The 26,405-nt window shown below is 34.1% G+C and overlaps 3 protein-coding genes across 4 annotated transcripts in view; 1 reads left to right on the plus strand and 2 right to left on the minus strand.

The window, feature by feature from the left end:
• FGF7 (fibroblast growth factor 7) overlaps window positions 1-11,653 on the plus strand; it is a 30,222-nt gene extending 18,569 nt beyond the window's left edge. For both annotated transcript variants that reach the window (XM_031587643.2, XM_090148926.1), the window contains exons 3-4: window positions 8,870-8,973; window positions 9,432-11,653. In XM_031587643.2, coding sequence (XP_031443503.2) covers window positions 8,870-8,973; window positions 9,432-9,626 — 299 coding nt within the window. In that variant the 3' untranslated portion in view covers window positions 9,627-11,653. The remainder of the gene's footprint in view (window positions 1-8,869; window positions 8,974-9,431) is intronic.
• LOC149916271 (protein FAM227B-like) overlaps window positions 1-18,005 on the minus strand; it is a 64,617-nt gene extending 46,612 nt beyond the window's left edge. The window contains 2 exon segments of the mRNA XM_090149281.1: window positions 15,460-15,594; window positions 17,825-18,005. Coding sequence (XP_090005407.1) covers window positions 15,460-15,594; window positions 17,825-18,005 — 316 coding nt within the window.
• A 2,952-nt stretch (window positions 18,006-20,957) lies between these two features.
• The window catches only part of LOC116225321 (protein FAM227B), an 85,416-nt gene continuing 79,968 nt past the window's right edge, over window positions 20,958-26,405 (minus strand). Inside the window, 5 exon segments of the mRNA XM_090148927.1 lie at window positions 20,958-21,382; window positions 22,789-22,833; window positions 23,182-23,246; window positions 23,896-24,145; window positions 25,769-25,861. Coding sequence (XP_090005053.1) covers window positions 21,290-21,382; window positions 22,789-22,833; window positions 23,182-23,246; window positions 23,896-24,145; window positions 25,769-25,819 — 504 coding nt within the window. The 5' untranslated portion in view covers window positions 25,820-25,861 and the 3' untranslated portion in view covers window positions 20,958-21,289.

A 26,405-nucleotide genomic window follows, 5' to 3' on the forward strand; every position in this document is an offset into this window, starting at 1 on the left:
ACAGCAGGTTATTCCACTGTCAGTACTACATACTGCTGTTCACAATCAGGCCTTGCAACTGAAATGTTCCATAGTTTTACAATCTACAACAGAGAAAAATGTCACATCCTTTTGATTTTAGAGATCAAATCAACAGAAAAATTGCAAAGAAAGTGGTTGCAAGCACTAATGTTCCCAAGAGATGTTTGTAGGAGAGGTGATTTTAAGTCTAATAGCTTAGCTCAATTCTTATTATGCTGTCATTCAGAATGAAGAAGAAAGCATTTGATTTGCAAATCTGACCCACCAACATTAGCAGAAAGTCAACATAAAAACAAAGCAAAACATACAGCAGAAGGGAAAATACTTTCAGAAATCCTAAGCTATTTCTCTTCAGCAGTAATTCACTGCAATGCAGCTACTGAAATCCACACTACTCCACTGCAGTACTTAGTGGAGGTAAGACTTAGTGAGTGTTGCAAAACAATGAGCACTGTTTCACATTTATCACTCACTTTGAAAAGTAACTAGAAAATGTATTTTGGCTTTTAATATTTCTTACTGCAGATCAAATATGATAAGTTTGTGAGTAAAAAGGCTAGATATTCAAACCAGACTTCTTGTGCTGTGATACCAGTACTACTTATTCAGACGGCCAAATTATACCTTTGATGATGCATGTGAAACTCCAAATACTTCACACAATGCAGACTTAAGAGAGGAACTTAGCTTACTCCTTCCTTTTCTGACATAATGGTAAACACTCACAAGTCCAAGTACATATTTTGTAAGTAAAATAATGACATTTCTAAACAGTTATTTTAGGAATACTTCTCTATCATTAATCGTGATCCTTTAAACAACTACGGTTTTCTTGCCTGGAAATTACAAAGAGAAGGAAACCAGGAGTTCTAAGTGCTTTGGGTATTTGCCCATGGTATCCAGATGTCTGGAACATCACTGAGGCAGTAGCTTCAGCTGCTCCACTGAAAATTCTTGACAGACTTGTACAATGTTTATGTGCAGGCCATTTTTATAGTCATGTGCATATCTAGAATGCTTCTGATAGTCTAGGCATGCACAATAAATGTATGCATGGATATGACACAAAGTCTCTAAATAAAAACTTCTTTAGTCTTTCATCTTGGTCTCTGCCATAATAGCAAAATATGTTACATGTTTCTGCCATAAAATCCATATTTTGACTATCACAGGGAGAAGCAAGTACATTGCAGTGAAAAAAAAGGGAAGTGATAGTGAATATACATACTGCTGAGACATGTCTGGCACCTTGCTTTCTGTTACCATAAGTAATGGTTTATCCAAAGCATATTTACAGACAGAAAATTCCTGAGAAGGGGGGACAATCTAATCTCTGCTATGAAAATGTATACTTTTTTGACCTATTTCTACTTACAGAGCATATGATCATATGTTCTACAAGGTACCACCTAGTAAACACTTTCCCTCTCTTGCTAAAGAATATAGAAAATAGAAAAGAAAATTTGACATTCTGTCAGTTATAATTTAACACCAGGGGATGGTAGAAAAATAACTAAATATTACAATATCTCTTAAATCAATAACATTATTTGTTACCATTAGATTTGAGAGAGAACGAGGTCACACATTTGCCTACATAAATACAAACTTTTAAATGCATAAGTTTAAAAATAGTATTAGGAAATAAAATAACTTAAGCACAGTAATACTTCATACATACACTCCCATGGGTTACCATTTTTTGAAGCCAATGACTTATAAAACTACCTAACTAAACTACTCATATGCTTTCAGAAATCAAGTACCAACAGATTTCTCTGGAAAAGCATTTCAGTGCAGTATGGCAGCTGATGAACGTATTTATCGTGCTGCCTCACACAGTGCACACAGGCACTAGCAACACTGAGAATGCTTTCTGAAATTCTTTGTGATTAACCATAGTGATTTGTATTTTCTTGTTTTAGGAGGTACAAACAAACATTAAATCAGTAAAACCCAGATCAAAAGAACAAATTGCATTAACGACTGTCTTGTAAGCAGTGAGTTCATTCTTCTTGGCCTTGAATCATTTTTCGAAAAGTCACTTGAATTCATAAATATGTACTCCAAATTTAATTAGAAACACAAGTCAGACTATCTTAAAAGTTTCATTTTGTTTTGACTTATTCTCCATCCAAGTTTTTTCTACCTTCTGTTTCCCCATTTGAAATTTCATGTTTTATCTCAAAATGATCCTGACTCGGAAAGGATCCACAAACACATTCGTCACAAGTTTTAGCTGTCAGTGCCAGCCTCCTTCCCTCAAAAATTAGCAATAGAATGCTTTTTCAACTTTGGTACTCAGGTGCCAGTTAAGTACAATAAATATATATATTATTTTAAAAAATATATATTTTATGTAAGTATTCTAAAGCACTTACAACATTTTTAAAAATAGGTTTAGATATATTGTTAGCTTTCTGGAAAAAAAATAGTAGAAATATAAAATAACAACTAACAACTGGACATTTTATTTTGCTATTCTCTATTAAAAACCCTATTTTGCCTCTTCTTCCCTTCTTTTGAGCATTTAGAAGAGTACAGAAGTCTCCATAGCAGTAGGCAAAAACATCTGTACCGAGCAGAACAGGAAAATACTGGGATGAAATTGCTGCTGGCCTTGCTGAAAAATCTACTGGATGTAAACACTTCTCTTTGTATTAATGCCTAGAGACATTCTGATACTAACAAATAACAGTAGTAGTGACCAGAAATACAATGGAACACTCAGAGGATCCCACAACATATGACACATTTGGGAAAAGAGTCAACTGATGGTAGACTGAATACAACGTTCTCTAAAAGCTCTTCAATCTCATCACCCAACATTTTGGGGCAGCTCCCTAGCATGTGAAAAGATAACTTGCTGATTATTTTTGTTCTCTGTTCTTTAGCAAAGAAACCCAAGGCGATTCAAAACAAAACTATCAAATAACACCAGAAAGGAAAAAGAAAAATCTCACAGGAGAATGCTCAATTCTGTACTAGTAATGTAGCTAAATGCCAATTTTTCTACTTAAATTTCCAGCCCAAGGCACTGTCCTGTTCGCCAAGTGACAGCCATGAAATAAGTTCCCAGGTACACAAGTATATGTATAAAGCACTGAGCAATTGCCATTCTAGACCAGAACGCATTTGTCTCCAAAAACTGAAGTATTCCACACACTAAAACTGCTGTGTTAACTTACAGGGTTGCTTTCTGTCTTTAGTTTTTTTCTACTGGATTTTGTATCAACTGTCTGATGTCCAGTGGTTAAAAAGACTGCTGCCAGCATCCATAGTCAACATCCTCTAAAGAGAAATCATAGCCTATCTCAGATGAGTGTCCTTTAGGTACACCAGACAGATTTTCAGGCTCTGGCAACTTTGAGCTATATTTGATACACTGACCGTACAACCGTATAAAATTGTGTGGAATTTCATGCTGATTTAATAGAAATTACAGTTGTTTTCAGTTTTACATGCCCATTTTCAGTTTTGTTTTATTTTTTTTTTTTCTCTTTCTGGCTCTAATTTGATTTCTTTCCCAGCTAATTTGTGGTGTATTCAAGTCTTCTTTTAAACCTTTCCTAAATTTTTACATGGATTCTTCAGACAAGGCAATTGGAAAACATAGTTTACATTTTCATTTTTAACTCAGTCCTGTGTTTGAAGTTTCACTTGTGAACTTACTATCATCATCATCTTAATAATTTAAGCATGTCTTTAAGTAATTTTGAAATTATTAGAATTTTAAAAGCGTACTTGGATGAAACAATTCTCAAAACCTACGTACAAGAATTTTCTCTTTCCTCTCCTGGCTTGGTGAATTCTTCTTTTTGGTGAACACAGATTGTAAGGATTAGAACTTTTTACTTCAAAAGGAAGCCTCAAAGAATGGACTTGCTGAAATAAGACAATGAATGCTGTACTATCATGTTGAGGAGAAGAGGTTATCCTTAGCAGAATTTCTGACTGTCCATTTTAGTTCTTCATAATTTCTTTGAAGCATCAGGTGCTAAACTAACATTTGGGAACAGATGATGACAGACCACGTGTTAGACAGCTCACTATTTTTTCTAGACATTGTGGTTTATATACACTTTAGGTATAAAATTGCCTACAAAAAACAGCACAACATAGTAGGTTTTCTTTTACTACCACTTTTCTGCAGTTACTGAGATTTACCTACTTCTACTGACTCAGCTAACAAGAACTAAGCAGAAAAACTTAACTTCACAGTGGAGGACCAATGAAACTAGCACATTTTCTTTCACATAAATTCATGTCTTAAGTATTGTTAAAAATGGTTCATTAGAATGGTAAGAATTGCTTGACCGAAATTACTATCCACATAAAGCTAATAAAACTTTAGGGTAAACTGCTGTATTGTTGCTGATTTTAAATTTAATAATAACATCAGTTACTCAAAATCAAAGACCTTCCAGCATTTATAGAACAATGAGATTTCTGGGTTACTTTCCAGTAAAACAAATGTTCTTCCTGGTTTGTCCTATCAAAGACTTAATAGTGGTACTGAATTTCAAAGCAAAAAAGGAAAGAAAAAAAAAAGGTGAGTTTATAAAACAAGAAAGAAAGAAAACCTAAAAAGGCCTCATAAAAAGACCTCATTCACAGACTTGGCTAAATGTAATAATGAGAACTGTATTATAAACTATAAATGTTAAGAACATAAGGATAGCCATATCAACTGAAATGCTGATTTATTTTTGCTCAGCATCCTTTTTGCAAGAATCACCAGTTACAGATGATTACAGAACTGACAGAAGAAACAGGAAATATCTGTAGTTGACCAAAATTCTGTTTGAACAGCTTTCTTAGCTCATGACACCTACTGGTAGCCCAGGTTCCTATCCACAACAAAAAACCTTAGTATCCATTTGCCATCATATAATTTCTCTTGTAGTAATGGAGTATCAGGAACACATAGAAAAGAAAGACAGACCAATACAATTATAATGCCATATACTGTAATCTTGATATCTTCATATCTTGACTTAATACAGACTCTGAATGGAAATTAAATAAGGAAGGACAACTAAAATGCATTTTCTCTATTTTATGGATGTTATTTTATTTTTTTGTATATCCTCTAGCAATTTCCTACTCTGGTGCTATAATAGAGAAATTCATTTTTGTATCTATATACATTATAAAATTATAATCTGAAGAGACAGTGATTTAATTATGCATTTCTCTTTAACCTCAGAGTTTGTGTTTAAATCAAGTTGCATATTAAAAAAAAATAAACAAACAGAAAAGATTATTGGATGTTTTCACAGTGATATTACATTGCTTATAAGCATTATGATTCCTTTAATTATTTAATAGGTGTGGAGGGAAAAACTGGTCACCTTATGTCTTGTGTGCTCAGAAGCAACTTGTAAAGCAATAAAAAATGTAATGAAAACTCTGTCCATATTAAATTTAATATTACTCAAAAATCATTGCTCCTGGTCTGTGGAAGGCCTTTGATATTAAGCACAAAATTCAATCATGTGACATAACTGTAGTGCTGGTACAGATAAATGAATAAACCTTCAGCGTATGACTTCCCAACCTGATCAGCTTCTTTGCATGGTTTCTATATAAAGGAAAAGTTTTTGATTTCTTAAGTGTCCATAACATCTTGTAATGAACAGAACAAGTGAAATCCATACAAAAGATAATATGTAATGTCTTAATTTTCCAAAAGTTTACTAGAAATCTTTCCCTTCCCTATGTGATTTAATTAAAAATTGTGATTAATTGTAGTAATGATTTCTGAAACAAGTAGATGAGTTACTGAGGCAAAGACTCTAGAAGGAAGGAAGGTTTACAATATGCTGTCATCTTGCTAAGGAATTTCAGTCATATGTCTTAAAACAGAGTGAGAAGCTTAGTGATGATTCAAGTTAAAAAGTATATGTGAAATGCTGCCTCAGAGACCTAAATCTAATAAATGCTTTGCTAGAAAGGGAAAATTTCTCTTTTGGGGATTGGTTAAGACACAACAGAATAGCAATGATCTACAACTAGGAACAGAAAAATGAGTACACGCACATTCTGTGACAGGCCACGAGATTCTTCAAAGAGAATCATGAATATACAAGCAGAGAATCGTGAATATACAATCACTGTTTCCAGAGAACTCTCATTGATTTCTTTTCTTTGTCTTGAACGTTGCCAATAGTACAACATTTTTAATGTGACACAATTATTGCATAATTACTTATGTCATATTCCTTCACTAAAATTTATGGAGAGATGCACAGATGGATAGAATACTTTAGAAATGTGCCATTCAAAGGCTTAAGAACATCTTTTGGTGTCTCATCATCTCTGAGTCAGGGTGTCAAATGTTATTTATGTGAAGCTAGCCCTAATTCTGGAGCACACAATTGCTTACAATTTTGAAAAGCGTACAATAATATAGCTAATAGCATCACATATGCATAATTTATGAATGTAAACTTGTCTTTAATTATAAGTACATGGCTTTTTATGCACAAATTGTAAAACAAATACAATGTAGAGCCCGTTAACGATCTCTGAGTACATCTATCACATAAACTGTCATTTCAAAGAATGTACAGAATATAATTTTGATAGACAATGCTTGTCATTCAGACTTTCTGTGCAAGAGGATTTTAAAATCTTACTGCTTCCCTTATTTCTATCCTGAACTCATCAACAGGAAAAACTATTCTGAGTTTTATTTAGATGGCGTTAAGCGTCCGCATAAAAGACATTTCTATCTGAACTGAATATAGAGTAGAAAAACAAATACCCAAAAATGAAATAAAGTAATTCCTACAGGTTAGTATGTCAATATCTACTTCATTTAAAAAAAAAAAAAAAAAAAAAAGCTAAAACAACATAAAAATTCTAATAATAATATTGCCTTAGGCAAAAGCTTTTGGCACTTCCTTTTTAAAGCAACAGTATTTCTTACTCCTGTAACTTCAGCCAACAGCAGCTTACTCAAAGAAATCTCCATTCCTATTAGAATGACTTGCTTTACAAACTCATTCTGAATCTTTCATTTTTTTTTCAGTTCCGTATAAATAGAAAATTCAAACATAAACTTCAAAAAAGAAAAAGCCCCCTCCTTAAGATAATGGCTAGCATAGGCAGAAGAACACATGGATATAAACTGTCGCTGAAAAAATGCAGATTGCAAATTACTACAGAGTCTGTAGGCATTAAAATGAAACAAGCTCTGGAACAGCCTTTGGCGGAAACACTGGGGGCAAAGAAATAACAACTCCAATTTAGTATTGGCAACATTTATGACAAGAGAATTATCTGATGCAATTCCCAGACTAGCAGAGCACTGGACTTGATGACCCAGAGATCCCTTCCACTCTCATATTCTTTGTTTGGAGAGATGCAGATGTTCATCTGTTTTTCAGCCTTGCTGTGGTTTCTCTCAAGTGAAATTTAAATGAAAGTTAATATAATTTTCGCAAGTTTCAGTTAGAATTGCCCTTTGTTAGAATTGTTGTTAGGCCTGCAGCACAGTGAAACTTCTCAAAGACTTCTGAAAGCTTTACTTAAAGTTGGCTTACACTAAGAAGTATAACTGCTCAGAGAAATGAATGCCCAGCAGGGCACACACCAAGAGAAGAGGTAGCTGGTCTACTGATGGGGAAAACAGGAGTGAAAAAAAGTAATAACAGGTTAGGACTGATACAGTGGTAATATCAAGGAAGGGAAGAAAGCATGACAGCAAGAAAAAAAAGCAAAAAATATTAAGATATAGAGAAAGTATAGGGAAAGAAATATCAGCAGCATTCATGCCTTAACAAATAACTATTGACAAAAATATTATCATGTGAGGTAGCTGAAAAGACTCCATAGAAATTTGAAAGGAAAGGTTTTGTTCAAGAGTAAGTGACAAGCTCACACAGTTCTCTCCTCCTCCCTCACTCCTCTCCCTGTCCTTAGCTATTGAGTTTCTGCCTATAGTTGAAATGGCTGTGAAGGATTCCTTTTCCTACCAGTCACAATAAAACACTACTGCATAAAGTCCTGTATGTGACCCAACATGGAGAAAACCATCTGAAACTCAGAAATGTAAATCTAAACCACTGCTTAAAACAATAGCAACATTTAAGCTTGAAAACAACCTGACATCCCTTAATTCCTTAATAGCTTAATTTAACCTTAATATACTTTTACGTTGCAAGTAACTTAAATGTATCATAGTGACTATAGAAAGCTATTGCTAATACACATCAGCCAGATGAAGTATTACACAAATATATAGAAAAACACTAAAGTTTTTCTGGTTTTGAATAAATAAGCTCTCAGTGCAATTTTTAATTATTTTCAAATACAGGTATCTTTGCCCATTCCTATCAGTCATAAAAGCATGCAAAGATCAAACAAATACTTTATCTTACATAAGACACTGTGGTCTGTTTCCTATCACTTGCAAGTTCTAAGGTTTACACTTGTTCATTTGTGATACAGCTACACTTGCCTTCAAAATAAAGGCTTTACACAAATTCTTTGACCCTTGATGGCGACAGATGTAATTCTTCTAAATGAAGCCCAGAGTCTGATGCGCTCTAAGATACACTGATTCTTTGAAAATATAAAAAATTTTCATATTAGCATCTCAATTTCAGTAGATATTTAAAATGTATCATACAAATTGTAAGTGGCTGTGTGCAGACATGATCACATACAGAAAATTTTAAAAATCTTTCTTCACATGAATAAAGGAATAAATATTTTTCCGAATAAATGCAGATACGGATTTTCATTAAGCACAGAATTATACGTGTTTAAATAAATCATACAGGTTGACTGGAAAACAGATATTTTGCATCAGTGTGATTTTTCCTGTGTACATTTGCAGGTATTCTAGAAATCCGAACAGTGGCAGTTGGAATAGTGGCAATCAAAGGAGTGGAAAGTGAATACTTCCTAGCAATGAACAAGTCAGGAAGACTCTACGGAAAGGTATGGAAGCTAAATTCTCCTCAATCATGTAAGCAACCACCACGCTAACTTCTCTAACAAACATCATGAACTATCTTAAAAACATATGCCATATTTTGTGTGAAATAGTTTGTCTGAAATAAAGTCGTACAAAATTAAGATGTACCCCATGTGTGTCTGACTTTCATACTCACTTTGAAAATTCAGTGTACTTTTTTAAAAGGTGAAACGTTAACAGGGAGTATATAAAGTTCAAATATTCAATACTCAGGTTTCAGAAGCATAATTTATTTGTTATCACTGTTAATATTATTATTTGATTATTACTAATATATCAATTTGTTTAATATTCATCATATTAAAAACGTTTAACTTGTGTGATGAACCTTTTTCTCCCATCTCCCCCAATCTAAGTATCCTCTGATTGCATTTAAAAAACACTTGTACTAATTTTATTCTAAATTATTTATTCTCAACAGAAAGTATGCAACGAGGATTGCAACTTCATAGAACTAATTGAAGAAAACCATTATAATACATACGCTTCTGCAAAATGGACACACAAAGGAAAAGAGATGTTTGTTACATTGAACCACAAAGGTGTTCCCATGAAGGGTAAAAAAACGAAGAAAGAACACAGAGCATCCCACTTTCTTCCTCTGGCAATATCCTAATCTACATGATCTGTACAGAACTAGTTCCAGCAGGAAGATTATTTTTAAGAAGATTATTTGACAAGGTATCAAGAGAGGCTGGAATACTACTGAGAAACTGAACAAGCTGGACTTGCGCATTTATGTTTATTTTTAAGAGACTACATGGAAAAGATTTGAAAATATACACAAAACCAGATTTCCTAACTAAAAGCTGTAAAAAATTCTAAAGAGTTGTACAATCATTATCTTAGTCATTTTAACTGGGTAGTTTCTTAAATTAATTTACCCTGAAGAATAAGTCATGACTTGATTATCTGATAATATTTAATTTAAATGAAAAAAACCACACAAAAAAAAACCAGAAAACAATCTGCTTCTTAAATATGGCTGCTATAATAATAATAAGCAGATGATAATGTTGTGTAAAATATGTCAGACTTTAAGGCTGCTGGAACGAGTTGTCAGATTATCAAGTCAATAGTAAGTGTGGAGGCTGAGCAGTATTTTAAATACTTCCCCCAAGAAGCCGATATCCTATACATAAACTATATGATCAGAAAAATATATAATCTTGTAAATGTCTATTGTTGCATTCAGATAAAAGAGTTAGTTTGGAAAAAATAAGTTTACTCTACTACAAAAATGTTCCTATCTATTAATGAAACAAATACTTAATGCTGCTCTAAAAGATGTTTCAAAATAGTGTATGTAAAATAATAGGAATAAATAACGTACTTCATCTCACTTCTCACAAAGTAACAATTTATATAACGACGAAGCAAAAATTCAGACATATTAAGGTATTTTATGTAACATATCCTATCTTTTGTATAATTCCTGTTAGGGCATACGGCTTTTAATATTGTTCTTTTTTTTTTTTTTTTCCAACCTTATACATGCTTTTTCTGTTGTTACAGCATTAAACTTTATTTTAAGTTGTATTTGAACTTTATTGTTTTAAGTTATTTTAATGTTATTTATAAAAAAAAAAAAAAACTTATTAAGCTGCATCTGTTTCATATGCTTTTAATTCTAAAGGAATAACAAAATGGTCTGGCTGAGATGCATGAATTTTTTTCTGTGACCAGACACAAAGTCTAGTACACAACCCTCTTGCCAACATACGTTGGATGGCAGACAAAAACGACAGCCTGCAGCAAATCGCACAATGGACATCTCAAAGGAAACAATGCAAAAACGTAAAAAATCTTTGCCACACGCTCAAGTTGATTTAATAGCAGCTCAGAGTTATACTAGGTAAAAGAAAGTTGCAGAATAAATCCTCAGATGGTGGAACCGATCCTCAGAGAACAGTGTAAGAACCCATATGACTAATGTGAAAGACCAGCCAAGATCCACGTGACGTGATGAAGAAGAGATACATTACTTTTCTAGGTATGAAAGTGTTTAAGTAAGCCCTACATGACTGGAAAGTTACTTTATTCTGTTCAGTTTGCCTACAAGTTTTCTCAGCATTGTGATTTGTGCTCAAAGATCACCAAAATTTAGCTAAAACAGCTGTTGCATGATCATTACCAACTTGAGATGGAGTCAAGTGGAATTAATGGACTTAAGTGCTCTACTTTTCAGCACAGGTATCTAGACACAAGCTTTTTTTTCTACATATTGAGACACCTTCTTTGTAACTGCACTCACAAAACTGCCTGCAACAATTCTCTTTAAGAAATATATATATATATATCCTGTAACAACTATTTGCTTATCAAATACTATAACTTGGAAGTTACTTGTGGAGTTTGACTTAGTATTATCAAAAATTGAAGTGTAGATATGAACCAGACCATGAAGAAAATCTGTCAATACAACTACATGGGTAAACACTCACTGTGCTTCTGCTGCTTGATCTATTGCTTGTTCAGGGAAAAAATAGACTGTACTATCAAGGAATACTTCTTGCTGGAAACTGTCTGCACTTCTCTGTGAATATATTAACACTGAAATAAAGTCACTATTCACAATTAACATTAATATACTAGCAAAAGTTTCTAGATATAAATTAGCTTAGTTGAAGCTTTGAAATAAAAATGGAAAGAGCTACATCTCCCAAAGATTGTGTTTTAAAGCTCAACTGAAGTTTAAACTTGTGTGCAAGTATGTATGTTCATATGCAAATATATGCAAAATAGTGCTTAAATTAGATACAGATAGGTTCTTCTAAAGATCTTTTGATTATGTTGTTCAAGAATATAAGCACACAGTCAAGCAATTCTTGAGTCCCTAAGGTAATTTGCACATACTGATCTACGTTGTATACAATGGACTATTACACTACCATCCTTATTAGTTAAACCAAAGCTGGCTTACATTTTATTGTTATATCTGACATATAGTCTACAGGTGAATGGTTTAGGAAAAGATGCCCAAGCTCAAATCCCTGCAGTAGCACAGAGTCATACAGCCTAGCATGTTGCAATACCTTCCTTATGCTGACCTAGCAATGGAGGTGTTGTAATCGAGAAAAAAATCAGATTTTTCCCTTTTTTTCATGGTTTCTCTTCAATTATTTTCTGGCACTTTAACAAACAGTCTTAAAAGCTAAAACACATCCCAGTTTGTTCTATTCCAGTACAGAGTGGAAAAGATTAACAGAAAGCAATATAAGATCCATCCAGTGTATCAAATCTGAGAATACCTTTAATTTAGAACTGTCTTCTAAGCAGAAATCCAGAAACATTTAAACAGTCTTATAAAATAGAGCTGCAGAATTTGATTAGAAAAATTTGCAAACCAAACTGACTGCAAATTGATTGATTTGCAAATCAGTCATATAACAATTAAAAACCACCACGTGTTAAAACCTGAGCTCTGTAAATGACTTCACAATACCTGTCTGAGGAAAGCTAGCTTGTAAATCTCAAGCATTCCAGACTATTCTAAACCTGCTTACACTCCAAACATAAAAAATAGGTGGTTTTCTCCAACTCTGTTTAGAAGGCAGATGCTAGTTTACCAAAATAGGTTTATTTCATTATGAAATGCTTTTACTAAGAGTCTTGGCACTTGACAAGACTGACTCATAATATAGAGGAGAAAAAAAGAACTAAACTCAGAGAAAATTAATTCCTGATGAGAATTAAGTATAATGCATATACTTGGCACAAAGTTTACAATGTTTTCAAACTGAAGCCCAATCACAGATGACAGAATGGTCAAGGTTGGAAGTCACCTCTGGTCCAAAACCCCTTGTTCAGCAGGGCCACCTAAAGCAGGCTGCTCAAAGCCACATCCACATGGCTTTGGAGAGTCTCCAAAGAGAGATACTCCAAGGAGAGTTCCATTGCTCAGTCACCAGAACAGTAAGGGTTTCCTGATGTTAAGATAGAACATATGTTTCAGTTTGCACATCCTGCCCTGGCACTGGGCACTACTGAAGAGATTAGCACCAGCTTCTTTGCATCCTCCTTTCAGGTTTCTACAAATATGGATAAGATACCTTCTTACTTTCTACTTCTCCAGGCTGAAGAGTCTCAGTTCTCTCACAATTTATTATTACCTTGGACAGCATCAGTTTTGAATAGACATAAAGCAAGTCATCAACTAGTGACTGCTGAATTATCATGATTAATCTACTGGCCTTTGAAATTTGGTTCTGCTATAAATTTCACACATAACTTTAAGAAAGCCATTGTCAAAGTCCTACTCCCTACGTAAGTAAAAGAGGTACAAGCCTGACGCATGCTGCTAATACATTAAACATACTTTCATGCTAGTTTTAAATCACCATAATAATCTCAGCAGGGCACAAGTCAGTAGGGGGGATATTGCTGGATTTATGTCTAAATTCACAGTGATTTGGTCACAACACAGGACACCATATTGTCATGGTTAGATTGCTGTCTGTGTTTAAGCAAGCTAACAAAGTTAGCTTGTTTATGTCTAACTGAGTTGCTGTAATATTACTGCATAGCACAGGAACATTACATGAGACCTCCAGATGAAATTGAACATGTGGAAACCATGGATGCTCAATTCTTGTATAAGATACAACACACTGACAGCTAACTTGCCTGTACACCCTTTTCCTAGTGATTTTACGGGACATTATACACCAAAAAGGATCTGGGCAAGTAACAAGCTTCTCAGTGTTCATAAATGAGAACAAGAGACTATTAAACAAAACTGAGAGTGCCCTGAGAGCCTAAAGCACTGTGGTAGAGCACAGAATAGGATAATAATAGGAAAACTAAAATAGAAAGGCTTCTCCTTTTATTATATTTTCATAGGAAAAAAGAAGTCATTCTATCTTCTTTTGCAAAGAAGCATTAGGACCACAATAGCTTTAGTGACTTCAAAAAAGTACTGTCAATGAAACAAACTCAGGCCAGAAGTGTTATTATAACCAACAACTGAGGTGATTTATTGAACCTGCTCTGCAAATAACCACTTTCTACTGAGTTTCATATACTTATTTTTCATGTACTAGCAAAATACTGTAATGACTGAACTTCAAAAGGCAAAGGAAACCTGATTATACCAGAAGAAAACCATTGGAATTTATAAAAATCATGCAAATGTTTCCACTGGCTTTTGGTTTTGTAAAAGCATATTATATTTTAAACCCAAATGTTCCTCTGACGATTGTTTTCAACAACATAATACATTTCTGTTTCTAAAACCTGTACTGCAAATAGAGTAACAAACAAAAAAAATGGATTTTATAAACAAGATTTTCCTTCCCAGACTGTAACACGAAGAGAGTAACACTGACTTTCAATTTAAAAGAAACAGTGGTTGTTTTTTTTTCCCCTTCAATTATACTTGAAAAGAACTACTAAAGGAAAAAAAGGAACATTATTCAGGAAAGCTAACAGGCAGTATATAATGACAGTGAACTAGTTCGTTTTATTAAGCCACAGAGGTGTGTAGCCAATCCACACACAGATTCTGCAAAGAATTCATTTGTAGAGAACAAATCCTTCAGTGAGCTCTCAAGAGCAACTCTTCCTTGTTGCTCATAGCGCACTGCACCCATAAAAAATCACACAGTTGTCTTACGTCTACATTACAAGAGCAAGTTTGTGGGGAAATGATGGCACATGCTAGAAGACTTCCTTGCCTCAGATATTTCTGCAGTATTTCACTAATTTAGGATTTCCTGAGTACATCATGCTCCATTCTCTCCTTAACATTAGTAAATATGAGAGAAGCCTCTATCTTTTCCTAACCATTTAACTGTTGGGAAAATCTGTCAGAGCAGTATCCTTGAAAACGGTAGAGGCTGGCGATCTGCACGCAGACCTCTTATCCCATTCAGGTTGATTCCATCACTAAGGAATTTCTGAATTTTTTCTTCAGCTGCTCTTTAAGAACTGGCAAATTTATAAGTTTTCGCACAGATGTTTTCCTCTGAGTTGTTTTACAACAAAAATCAAGTTTCCTTACCTCGATCATGGTGGAGTGATCTAAATCCACAAAAGCACATAATCACATTGAGCACATGAAAAAAATGATAGGAAAAAAAAAAGGCAAAGCTTTGGGGGCAGAAGGAAGACTAAGAGTAGCAAGAAAAGACTGGCAGAATAAAGGAGGAAGAAAAACAGAAACTTCAGGACAGGGAAAAAAAAAAAGAGGTAGAAAACAGAATGCAACTCAGAATGAAAATGAGAACCCTGTGCTAGAGAAAGCAGTAGCAAAAGAACAGCTGTTAACAGGATTAGAGGAAATGACCGATCAATTTATTTTTAACTGCTATGACATTTTGATTCTGTGCAAAAATAAAGTGAAAATATTACTAATAATATATGTTGACAATTAGATTTTGCAACGTACTATAAATTACATTACAATATGTATAAACATAAACGTGCATTGTGAGTGTAAAAATATTTACAAGACTTACGAGCTGCTGTGGCAGATTCACTCACTGGTACGTCAGCAGTAGCACCTTTACTGTTACGAATTACAGTGGTAACCTTACAGCTTTCAAGACTCTATTTATTCCATACATGCTTCCTTGGTTTTAGATCTGAAAAAAAAATAAAATAAAATTTAGAAAAATATTGATGGTACTTTGAAATGTGCCCTGTGATTCATCCCAATTTAAATTAAAATTACTTTCTCGTATCCAGTGTAAACAGTGTTATGCTTATGGTCAACCTTAAGCTAAGGAACAAAGCCCAGTAACTGAAATAACTATATTCATATATTTAAACTCAACCAGTGTCTTCACAGAGATTTTTTTCTATCTTCCTTCTACTTCTGCTTCATTTTCTACACGGATAAATATCCTTACTTTGTGGTTCTTCCAATTCCAGTAATTTAATACATTTGCATATTTTTTGTGAGGTTGTGAATTATTCTGGCAGCAATACATAATTTACTTTAGTCAGTGGCTTTCAGTATTCATTCCAGTAGAATTCTGCACAGCTCCCACACTATAAATTTCATGCAGATACAGAATCTCTGCCATAACAGCAATATCCTTGTTGGTTTTTTTTTTTCAGTCTGACTAAATTTCAGTTAATTCTATCCATTATCTATTTTTACACATTACAGATTTTACTGTGGGTTTATGCAGCTCTTTCAAGTTAAAGGCCCACTTGAGGTTTGGTGCATATAACCTTGAAATATGTAAACCTTCTCCAAATTAGATTTTTCAGGGTATTTTTATTTCTATACATAATTTTCTCTGTCTGTAACTAAAAAGAAAATTCTGCTCAAGAAACGCTGACTGACATAGAGAAAGGTTTTGAGAAAATATTTTTGTATTTTGTGCCTACTTCAAAAACACATTTCTATTGCATTTGTCAATCAGCTTCAACATACAAGATAATGAATTCCACATTGCCATGAAATCTAAATAAACAAGAACTAAAGATAGAAATCTGCTCTAAATCTAAGTTTTGAAATGGATATTAAATAATGTGTACGATCTAAGAATCATAAACACTGTTAAGACATGGTGATATTTAATGGTAATGCCATTTCCAAAGGAAGCTTCTAGGACAGGTACAGTCAAGAATCCTGTACGCATATTTATACTTTTCTTCTGGTTTGGGGTTTCTAATAGAGAAATAACTTCAAGGCCTCCTACAAATAATCAATGGGGAAGACCTCCTAGTCTTCTGTTTAACCAAAAAGCAACCTATGCTTACCATGTTCAGCAGCTTTCTCAGAAATACAGTTTTTCTTGTGCTTTACTTGAATTATATGACTTCTATCCTGGCTGCATTTATGTGCTTACTGTAGATTCTTAACAATAACTCTTCTATACTGTATCACAAAGAAAGCACTGAAATGATCAGCATTCATCAGTTCAATTATGTCTCCAGGTATGATTACATCCTCGCTGGCTAATTCTATAATATTTCAGTACTTTTACAGCTACAGGAGCTATGCCAGAACAGAATCACTGCTGTAAAGCAATAACAGGACTGGATTAGAGCATATATGTAATCTTCAAAATAGTATACTTTCTTTTCAGCATTATGCTGATAACCACCAGCTCTAAAGAGATTATCAGTTGCCACTCACTTGGACTCTGAGACACACAAGCTTTGAAACACTCAGCGACATCAGAGCTCTCACTACACTCATAGTTCTAATGCAACATTCATATGGGGATTTTGCCCCAGAAATAGCTTAATTTAATGGGGAACAATTTTTAATTCTCAATCATCTGATACAGAAATAGTTGCAAAACTGTAGCTTAATTGTATTACAATAGAAAGATAGAAAGGTAATCTGGTTGTCTGAAATTTCTCATAATTCACAGCAAGACTTCATCATTATTAAACACTGGGAGGTCATGCCCAGCTAATCTCACTGCTCAAGTAAATAATTAGAATGCAGAATGCTTCCACAGTATCAGCTGACAACAGAATACTAAACTAAATTGCCAAGGCATTGATACAGCACAGCTTAGCAATCAAAGTATGTTGCAGACATAGTTTGATACATTTTTGGCAAAAGCATTTTGAAAGGTCAAATCCAGTTTTATTTTTTTGACTAAAGAAAGAGAAATAATGCCAGAGATAAACAGCTCAGATTCTTTGTTTCCTTTCCAGAGTACTGTTTTACAATGTTTAATCATATTCATTTGCCAACAATCAGAAGAAAGATGTTGCCAGCTTTGACAATAGTATTTCCATTTTTTTTTATATTCATGTATCTTTCTACAAGGGGGGGAAAAACGGAGCTATAGATTCTCACTGAAATGAAATCTGGTGGTCTGGACGAAAACAGAAAAACAGTACCTGATATCCATTGAAAAATTAAGTCTACCAATCCGTCCATAAAATCATCATCAAATCTTCTAAGGAATTCAGGAAACGCTTCACAGAAAGTGATGTAAAGTATTTGTGACAAACAATCAGGATACACCAGCCAATACGAGAATAACACTGTATCTAACAGAGCTACGAAAAGAGCTTTCATACTACAATCTTTTTAGCTAATGTAAAAATACTCATTTGCAGTAATTGCAAAGTCATCCTTCTAAAAAAAGAATAGTGCTCCCTTCTATTACTTGTGTGAAACATCAGGCAGCTGTACCAAGTGAATGCACTTCTCTATAATGTGCTTAGCCAATATCAAAGCTCCCAGTTAAGATGGAATTGGAGGGCAGTGATTTAAACAAATTATGTACTTTCAACAAGACACTAAGGCCTAAAATTAGGATAAAGTATTCTTTAATGATATTGAGCTGATCATGGTAGCTAATTAAAAACACGAAATTTACAAATTTCTCATCTTTTAACACTGTTTTACTACTCACACATTATATGAGCCAAAAAATCAACTTCGTGACAAAGAAGTGATAATTTCTAGATCCCCTCAATATTTCTGACTGCCCTCTCTCTTCTTGCATACATGCACTCCCTTGTGCAGCCAAACACTGTCAACCTGGATATGTGTAAATTTGTTTATGTGACATGCTAATACTTTTATGAGCCACAATACAGCATCTTTCTGTATATATACAATACTGAAATATATTCTTAAAATAATTCCACTTCTTATTCTAATATTTTCTTCTGTACTGACAGATTTTTTTAAGTATACTGCAGTAGATCCTGATTCAGAAGCATACTTAAGAATGTCTATTATTTGAAGCATATGTGGTGTACCAGCCAGTAATTAAGATGGAATCTAAGTGCTGTACTGAATTGAAGCCAGTGTATATAACCACAATCTCCAACCATTTGAATATTTTCCTTCTCTTCTTAATAAAGAACACAGTGATCACCTGAGGTAATAGAATATATACATTTTTAATCTATATTCTTAACCTAAATACTGCTAAATCATACCTTATGCAAGTCCTAGCATCAATACACAAAGTAAGCAAAGTATCACAAACAATTCTGATCTAAATGCTTATTATAGGCATCATGCTATAAACCTGCTAACTAAATTAGCTGTTTGTGTGTTCAACTACTGCTGTTTAAAGTTATATGTCAGTTAGTCTTCAGCCTGTAATTGATGTACTGGTCTTCATCTATAACCAATTTGAAGAATCTACAGCTTACTTCTTTGATAATAACAGACGTAGGAATGCATCAAATTCATTTATACCTTTAAACTTTTGGAGGAAGCAGCACGAAAAAAAAGAAATCCTGAAATGCTGCAATAGATAATTTCGAGAGAAACAAGTTTCTCCAGACTTCAAGAACTTCCTTCTGTCAAACCAACAATGAAATATTTATTATGCTGAGTGCTGCAATTCTAAAATCTTAAAACCACAGAACAAACTGAAACTAGACAAGGACAGGAAATGCAAGGATTTTCATTTGGAACACAATCCAGAAGAAAATGGGAGCTTTCTTTCAGATTGAGGAAATACTGAAGGAAAAAAAGCTTGCAGGGAAATATTCAGCTTCCACTGAGAACAAAAGCAGATTCTTTGGGCACCTCACCATTAGGTCATCATAAATGATGGGGAGACATCTGCATTTGCTGGTTACCAACAACTCTCTCAGCTCTTCAGTGTTTTTTTGTTTTATTCTGTTTGAGGGTTTTTTTTTAGTTAATTTTCACTAAAGTTACCACAAAATGTTTAAATATATAGAGTTAAAACCACAAAAACTAAGTTACACAAAATTAACAAGGCAGCAAATCACACTTGTTGCATTTAAATTTTAAATTTAATTTAATTTTAAAAATGCAAGAGCACAAATAGTGTAACTAATCCTAGCAACAAAGCAGATACAGGTACCAGATAAATTTCCATTTGGACACAAGCACCGATTCAAAGTTGTTCCAGAACCAGTGCAGAAGTGCTAAAAGGTTTTTGATATTACTTGTACCTTGGCTATCTGGCTATGTTTGCATATATTTAAGCAAAAATAGCCAAAGTTCTTAAACCCATCAAAATTTACCAACACTTGCTGAACATTTATGGAGACCAACATTGGATGTGAGTGCATCCCAGCAGTGGTGGCAGTGACACTGGGTCACCTCCACAAACAGACTTTCCCAAGGAAAATGTAACCCTGGGTCAGCTAACAGCTTACAGGAACAGAGATCACCATCTAAGGCTGATGACAAAGACAGCAGAGACATAGCTCTAAATTATCCCTATCTTTTCAACCACGGATTAAAGTACTGGCCATGCAAGAAAAGACCATGCCTTTTCATTTGTCTGCTAATGAAGTAACCAAAGAATTTGAAGACACTGCTAATTCCCACTGAAATAAGTAGAAAATTAGAATAGAAAGGTTACAATTACAATAATACTTCAAACTGTCAACTGCAATTTTCCTGGCTCATTTAGTCCAGATGCAGGTGTGAAAGCTGTAACTTCAGACAGAATAAGGATCCCTGATCAGTAGTAAAAGATGAGTGCACACATACTGAAGGAATTAGCATAACAACAAATAAATCTTTCTTCGCCTAATGAAAAAGAGCCATTAATTAACAGGACACCGAGAAGCTCCTGAATACTGTCTTCATTTTTCTTCTGTGGTCTTATGAAAGAAATAAGGAATATCTGTCTCCAGGTGGGAGACATGAGCATATAGTAGCAACATGTGTGGTGAGGCCCTGTTTGATATGCTAATGCAAGATCAGTTTCATAGCCATGAGGTTCATGCCCACCAGCTACAGAATACGAGCATATGATCACACAGAAGAAATTCATCTGGAATTCATTTGCATAATAGCATTCAAGTGTTTTACATACTTGCTGCAAATTCATACTTAAACAAGATTACAATTCCTGCAGTAATTAGACTGAGGTGTTACAGGCAATCCTTTCTCTTTGTGCATAATGTTCAACCATTCCCTGAGTGCTATGAGATACAAGTAGTCAATGATACAGTAAAAAAGCAAACAAAAAAACCCATGTAATTCAACATGATGTGTAACACACATGCCAAGGAGTCTGTAAAAGAAAATTACATGTTCCCTGAGCTTACTTGGTTTTTGAAATTCTTTTTAAGTTTAATATGAATGTTAGATTACTTGTTTCACTACTTTAATTACTGGCCAATTGCAGGACACAGGACAGGGCAGCTAGAAGAATTCTTCAACAATAATGAGTTAAAACTAAACAGTTCCTAGATCTGGCAATTTTGTAACTTCAATCAATGCTAATAGTGATACTAAAACCTGTCTGAAAGTGGAACATACGAAGATGAATGAGTCAAAATATTTTGCATTACTCTTTATTGGCAGCTTGTGATTAGGATATTGAAGCAAAGAGTGCATACTTGGCAATATCATTCTTTTATAACTAAGTCTCGAAGTTTTGAAGCTTCCAAATGTCTTGATAATTCTAAACGTTGGTTTTTGAAACGAGGGTAACTACAGCTCTAAAAAGAAAAGAAAAATCTTCAGTAACTAAAGCTGATAATTACGTTCCCTCAGTGATGCTGCGCTGAGAAAACAGCATTTCAAACTTATAAGCAGTTTTTTTCTAAATTAAAATCTACAAAGGATTCTTCAACAGTGCTGGTGACTCTATTTTATAACACTTTCTTTTGTAATTGTTTTCTTTTTTTTTTACCATAAGTCTGTCAAAGTACATGAAATGATCGCTTCAACCTTTGACACACTTTGTATCTTGCAAGATTTCTCAAAAAAAATATTTTCTATTAGAAAGAATGAGTAAACCCAATTCAATTTTTCATACTTGCTGGGCTTTTTGCTTCTTTTAACCTATACATATTATTTTTTTCAATTTGAGATGATACTGTTTCTTGGCCATTTTGGATATATTTGGCATATTTGCTCCTCTAGTAGTTTCCAGTCAGGTACAAACTTCTGACTGGCCATACAGCATATATAGTGACTTTCAACATTACACTATGTGTAAGAGTCTGCCCAGTGAGTAGCATTGGTTTGAAATGAGCTGATTGAGTTATTTAAGGTATTTTCTTTAGGCTAGAGTGTCCAATGCAGAATGTACATTGTCTGTATTACCACCATAGTTACTTGCTTTCTTACCAACTGATACCAATATTACAGGAGCATTGGCTAAATCAGGCTGGAAGGGACCTCAGGAGAGAGACCAGCACAGGTTCTCAAGGCTTTATCTTGCATTTTCAAAAATGAAGACTGCACAAGCTCTTAGAGAGATCTATCCCATTGGCAGATACATAAGGAGCAACCGTGCTTTGTATTTATTATACTTCCAAGATGTCCCACAAGAATCTAGCAGAGAATTTGTTACATTTACATATCTCAATAGTTTCTTTAACTGAATCTTTAGTTGAGTTTTAGTAGACCAAATAACAAATACAGTATAGTCTTTTAGGTTTTGCATCACTCAGCATATTAACTCACTAGCTTATTAGTAATTTATGTCTTAGTTCTAAGAGGATTCACATTAATATTAAAAAAAAAGAATGTGATTGCGCTTAGCATCCAACCATCATTCAAGACATACCAGAGTCAAGATATTCCAAACTATGACAGACATCTTTTCTTCAGGCCCCCTTTCCTTACTGGAAAGTCACAAACGACACTCCCAACAGTTGATGATAAAATCAAATGAATAAAACTACCCAGTATATTTATACTGTATTTGGAATTTCCATTATGAAATACACCTAAATTCAAGTAGTCTAGAAAATTTAATACTGAATCTTGAATGAATCTCAGTTTTTCTTCCCTTGGGTTGGTATCAGAGGTATTCCTTTGACTTACAGCTCAAAACATGTTTATAAGAAAGAATGCCATATAATTTTAAAAATGTAATTAACACAATAAAGCTCACCTCTACATTTCAACCCTTTGACTCCTCAGTAATGCGTTTGGCAGCCTGGAAGTTATTAAGTTCACAATTCAAAATAAAGGTTATTCCACACAATTGAATAAGTAATATTTTCAGCTAGGAAAATTCATACTATGAACTTTGAGTGTGATTTAGATTAAGAGCAACTGTCTAAAACTGAGACTTTAGGTGATGTATATTACAAAATACCCTTAGAGATATAAAGAAAAAAATACTTCAAATGTGGCTGTTTGTTTTGTATAGTTTTTTCCCCACCCCAAAAATATACAAAGGTAAATGTAATCTAACTTCTAGATCCAAGGAAAAGACTTGCAAATTTTGTCTTCCTCATCTAACCCACAAAGAGAACTAAAAATACATAATTACATAATATACCTTTGTTTTCCTCGTCTCACTTTCCCAAGTCAGAAGCTCTGAATCAATTTGCTCAGTAGAAATCTCTTTAAAAAAATTAGCAAATGTATCAAGAAATAGAATCTGGATTGATGATTGTAGGGACTAAAAGCTCTAATCAAACAAAAACTTTTCATTTATCCATAACTATGTCTAAATGCATACATGCACAAAACAAGATGCTGCATCATCCTACTGCACTACTGCAAGGACTGGAAGACTTGAAAATCACCATTTTTGTCTTTCTACACGTCTCATCCTTACTTTATAGGGACACCAAGATCTGTGGAGTACATGTTTTCATAGACACTTTGTTACGTCTGAAACAAAATGTTGCTATAATCTAGCCAGAACTGGGACTTCAGCTTGTTAGGTTTTTTAAATTATAAAATTCATACTTCGTACTTGCAAATGAGGAAAAGCTGTAAACACTTCTCTGGAACAGTATCTGTGTTTTAAATGGTACCTAGGAAACTTCAAACATGCACTGTTTACTTAAATTTCTGGAATTTTGCAAACTCTAAACCTACAAATTCTATCTACATTCACATTCATTTCTTTTTTTTCTATTAGTCTACACTGTTACCAAGAAGTAGGCAGAAATCACTAGTTACGTACATCTATTGAAGGCATTAGGGTTTTTTTTCTCATTTTCTAACTACAGTTTCTACTTTAAAAATGTGAAATGATTATTACTCTGTTCAGGGGCAATTAGCTGTTCTTCTAGAGATGCTGGTCCACACTGTAATGAAAAGATTCTTTCAGCATGTTTCTCTAGTTCAATAAGGCATGTATTCATTCTCCTCTCCAAATCTGAGAGTGAACTGACGGTCAGTGGAGCATGTTCATACAGCCTCTTAGAGACAGCGCTGAAGGAACAGTCTTTTCTTAAGTTATCCACCAAAGAATAAGGCTCATCCAAACAGACATATCTTGGCCAGTCCTTCTGCAATCAGAACACATCAAAAATAATTATTTCTGAACACGATATAAATGGAAAGATTAAATTTGGTAACCTGTGAAATTTATTCTGGATAAAGAGTTGCAATACCAGTATAAGCACGTTTTACTTACAGTTTTCTAGAACATCAGATCTTGGCAACATCGCTAACATCGACTGCAATTTCCTGCTGCTCCATGTGCCACATTCAGAGATGATTATATCATCTCAAAAAGAGGGAAAAACAGAAATAGGCCAAGGAGGCCCATTATAGCATATGCAGAGCAATTAAAAGCACTATAACTTTTTAGTTAGAAAAAGAGATAACTCAGGGAAAAAAAGGGTTGTTATGTTTCTAAAGAGACAAATAAAATCATGTGCAATTTAAGTTCTCTGAAAGGACAGTAATGTCTTCCATCTGTTGAGAACAGCCTTGGAAGCGTAAGAAGAAACTGCTCTTTGCTCAGTGAAGAATTAAAACTAGTAGCTTAAACATTTGAACAACCTGTTGAAACCGATTTTAGTCATTTGAAGTCAATCATCAAATTGGTTACTTCCCTGAAATAACTTTGTGTTAATATGGAACGATCAATTTGTTTTTAAAATCCCTACTAGAGCTGAAAAACAATGACATGTTCTACCACAATAGCTGGACAGAAAAACAAATTGTTCTCTCCCTTCTCCCTGCCAAATCAAATGAAGAGCAAACCAGTAATACATACAAGCATTTCAGGATAGAAAAGGAAAAAGCAAATAAAACCAAGTGAAAAACTAAAATATATTAATATTTTGTTTTGATATTATCCAGAATTATAATGTTTCCATCCAAAATTATAATGCTTCCAATTTTATATCAGATTGTTTCTTCAAATAAATTGTCCTTAAGTAAAAATTAAATTCTTATAATGAAATGTTCCACTTGACAAAACATTTTTAAACATTTTTCTTTCGTTGTTTACATGAGATAAAAAGCTTTGGTTCAGTGAAGAGGAACTATTTTCCTCATAGCTCTGCAGTTAGAGGCTTTGAGTGAGTCAGTACTTGCAGATTATGTAGGCAGGTCAAAAGGAATTTTCTGTTTCCTTCAAGAATAGTGTAATTTTGAGGAATCATTGGTATTCACATTATATTAAATTATTTAACAAAATATAAAAGCATATTGAAAGATTTCCCTTAAATGCTTCCCAGTACAAGAAAAGAAAGCAACCTCATTAAAAAACAAAAGTAGCTAGCTGTTCACCCTGCCATACTCATAAGCACATTTTGCCTTAGGGTTCAGCACTTTGTGTTATGTTTGTAATGCTGTGGTCTGATCAAATATTTTAAATAAAGCGTGGGTCAGTGTCATCATTCAAGCATGCTTCCAACAATACAAGTGCTTACAGCAGACAAAAACTTCCTCCGTGGTTTACCTTTCTGGAAAAAGGAAGCTAACAGAAAGGCCACTCTTGATGGGCTGCCATTGCTGCAAACCTCTTATTTCCAATGCCTGAGGGTTTAGGAAATACAATCCGTGTTCAAACTCAGTTCTCGATATTTACATTCACGCGGCTTTGCTCACGACCCCACTTCTGTGTGTTCACTCCGCTGTACACATGGGTTATTAAAATAACAAGCAGTCAGACTCACCAAGTCCTGAGACCGTAGGAATTCTTCAAAAGTCAAAGGAGGCTTTTCCATTTTTGACTGACATACAGTAAGAATTGTTCTCACCAGAATGCCCTAAAATCCATAAGACAACACATGTGAGCATATATTTAAACTCTGGATTATCAAAACTTACAATTAAGGCAATCACTGTAGCTTACACACAGCTCATTCGTAGTCATTTCTGCAAAAAGCAGAAGAATCACATTCCTAAATGTTAAGAAAGACGCTAAAGAAGAGACAATCATAAAAACAGAACTTCCCTTTTCTTCTAGGCATATCCATGCAAAGTAGCAAGATATTTATATCATTTATGTACTTTTAAAATATATACAGGGAAAAAATGTGAAAGTTGCATCACCAAGTAGGTCTGCTCTGCTTTTATATGTGCCGGTTTTGTTTACAAATTGGAAGCAACGCGAGGATTGTAAACAAGCAGAAGTCTGACAGAAATCAGTCGACTCGCACATCCCAGGTCGAGCACAAGAAAAAGCTCAACTTACACTCTTATTTGCAAGCACAAACAAGACGTAAGAAATGCTAATTCTTGCCCTAGGGCTCCTGCAACTAAGACACCACAGACTGCCTTTGGCTCAGTCAAGATAAACAGCTCTTATAC

This window comes from Phasianus colchicus, chromosome 12 (genome assembly GCF_987193195.1).
Source record: "Phasianus colchicus chromosome 12, bPhaCol1.hap1.1, whole genome shotgun sequence".
In the NCBI taxonomy this organism is placed as follows: Eukaryota; Metazoa; Chordata; class Aves; order Galliformes; family Phasianidae; genus Phasianus; species Phasianus colchicus.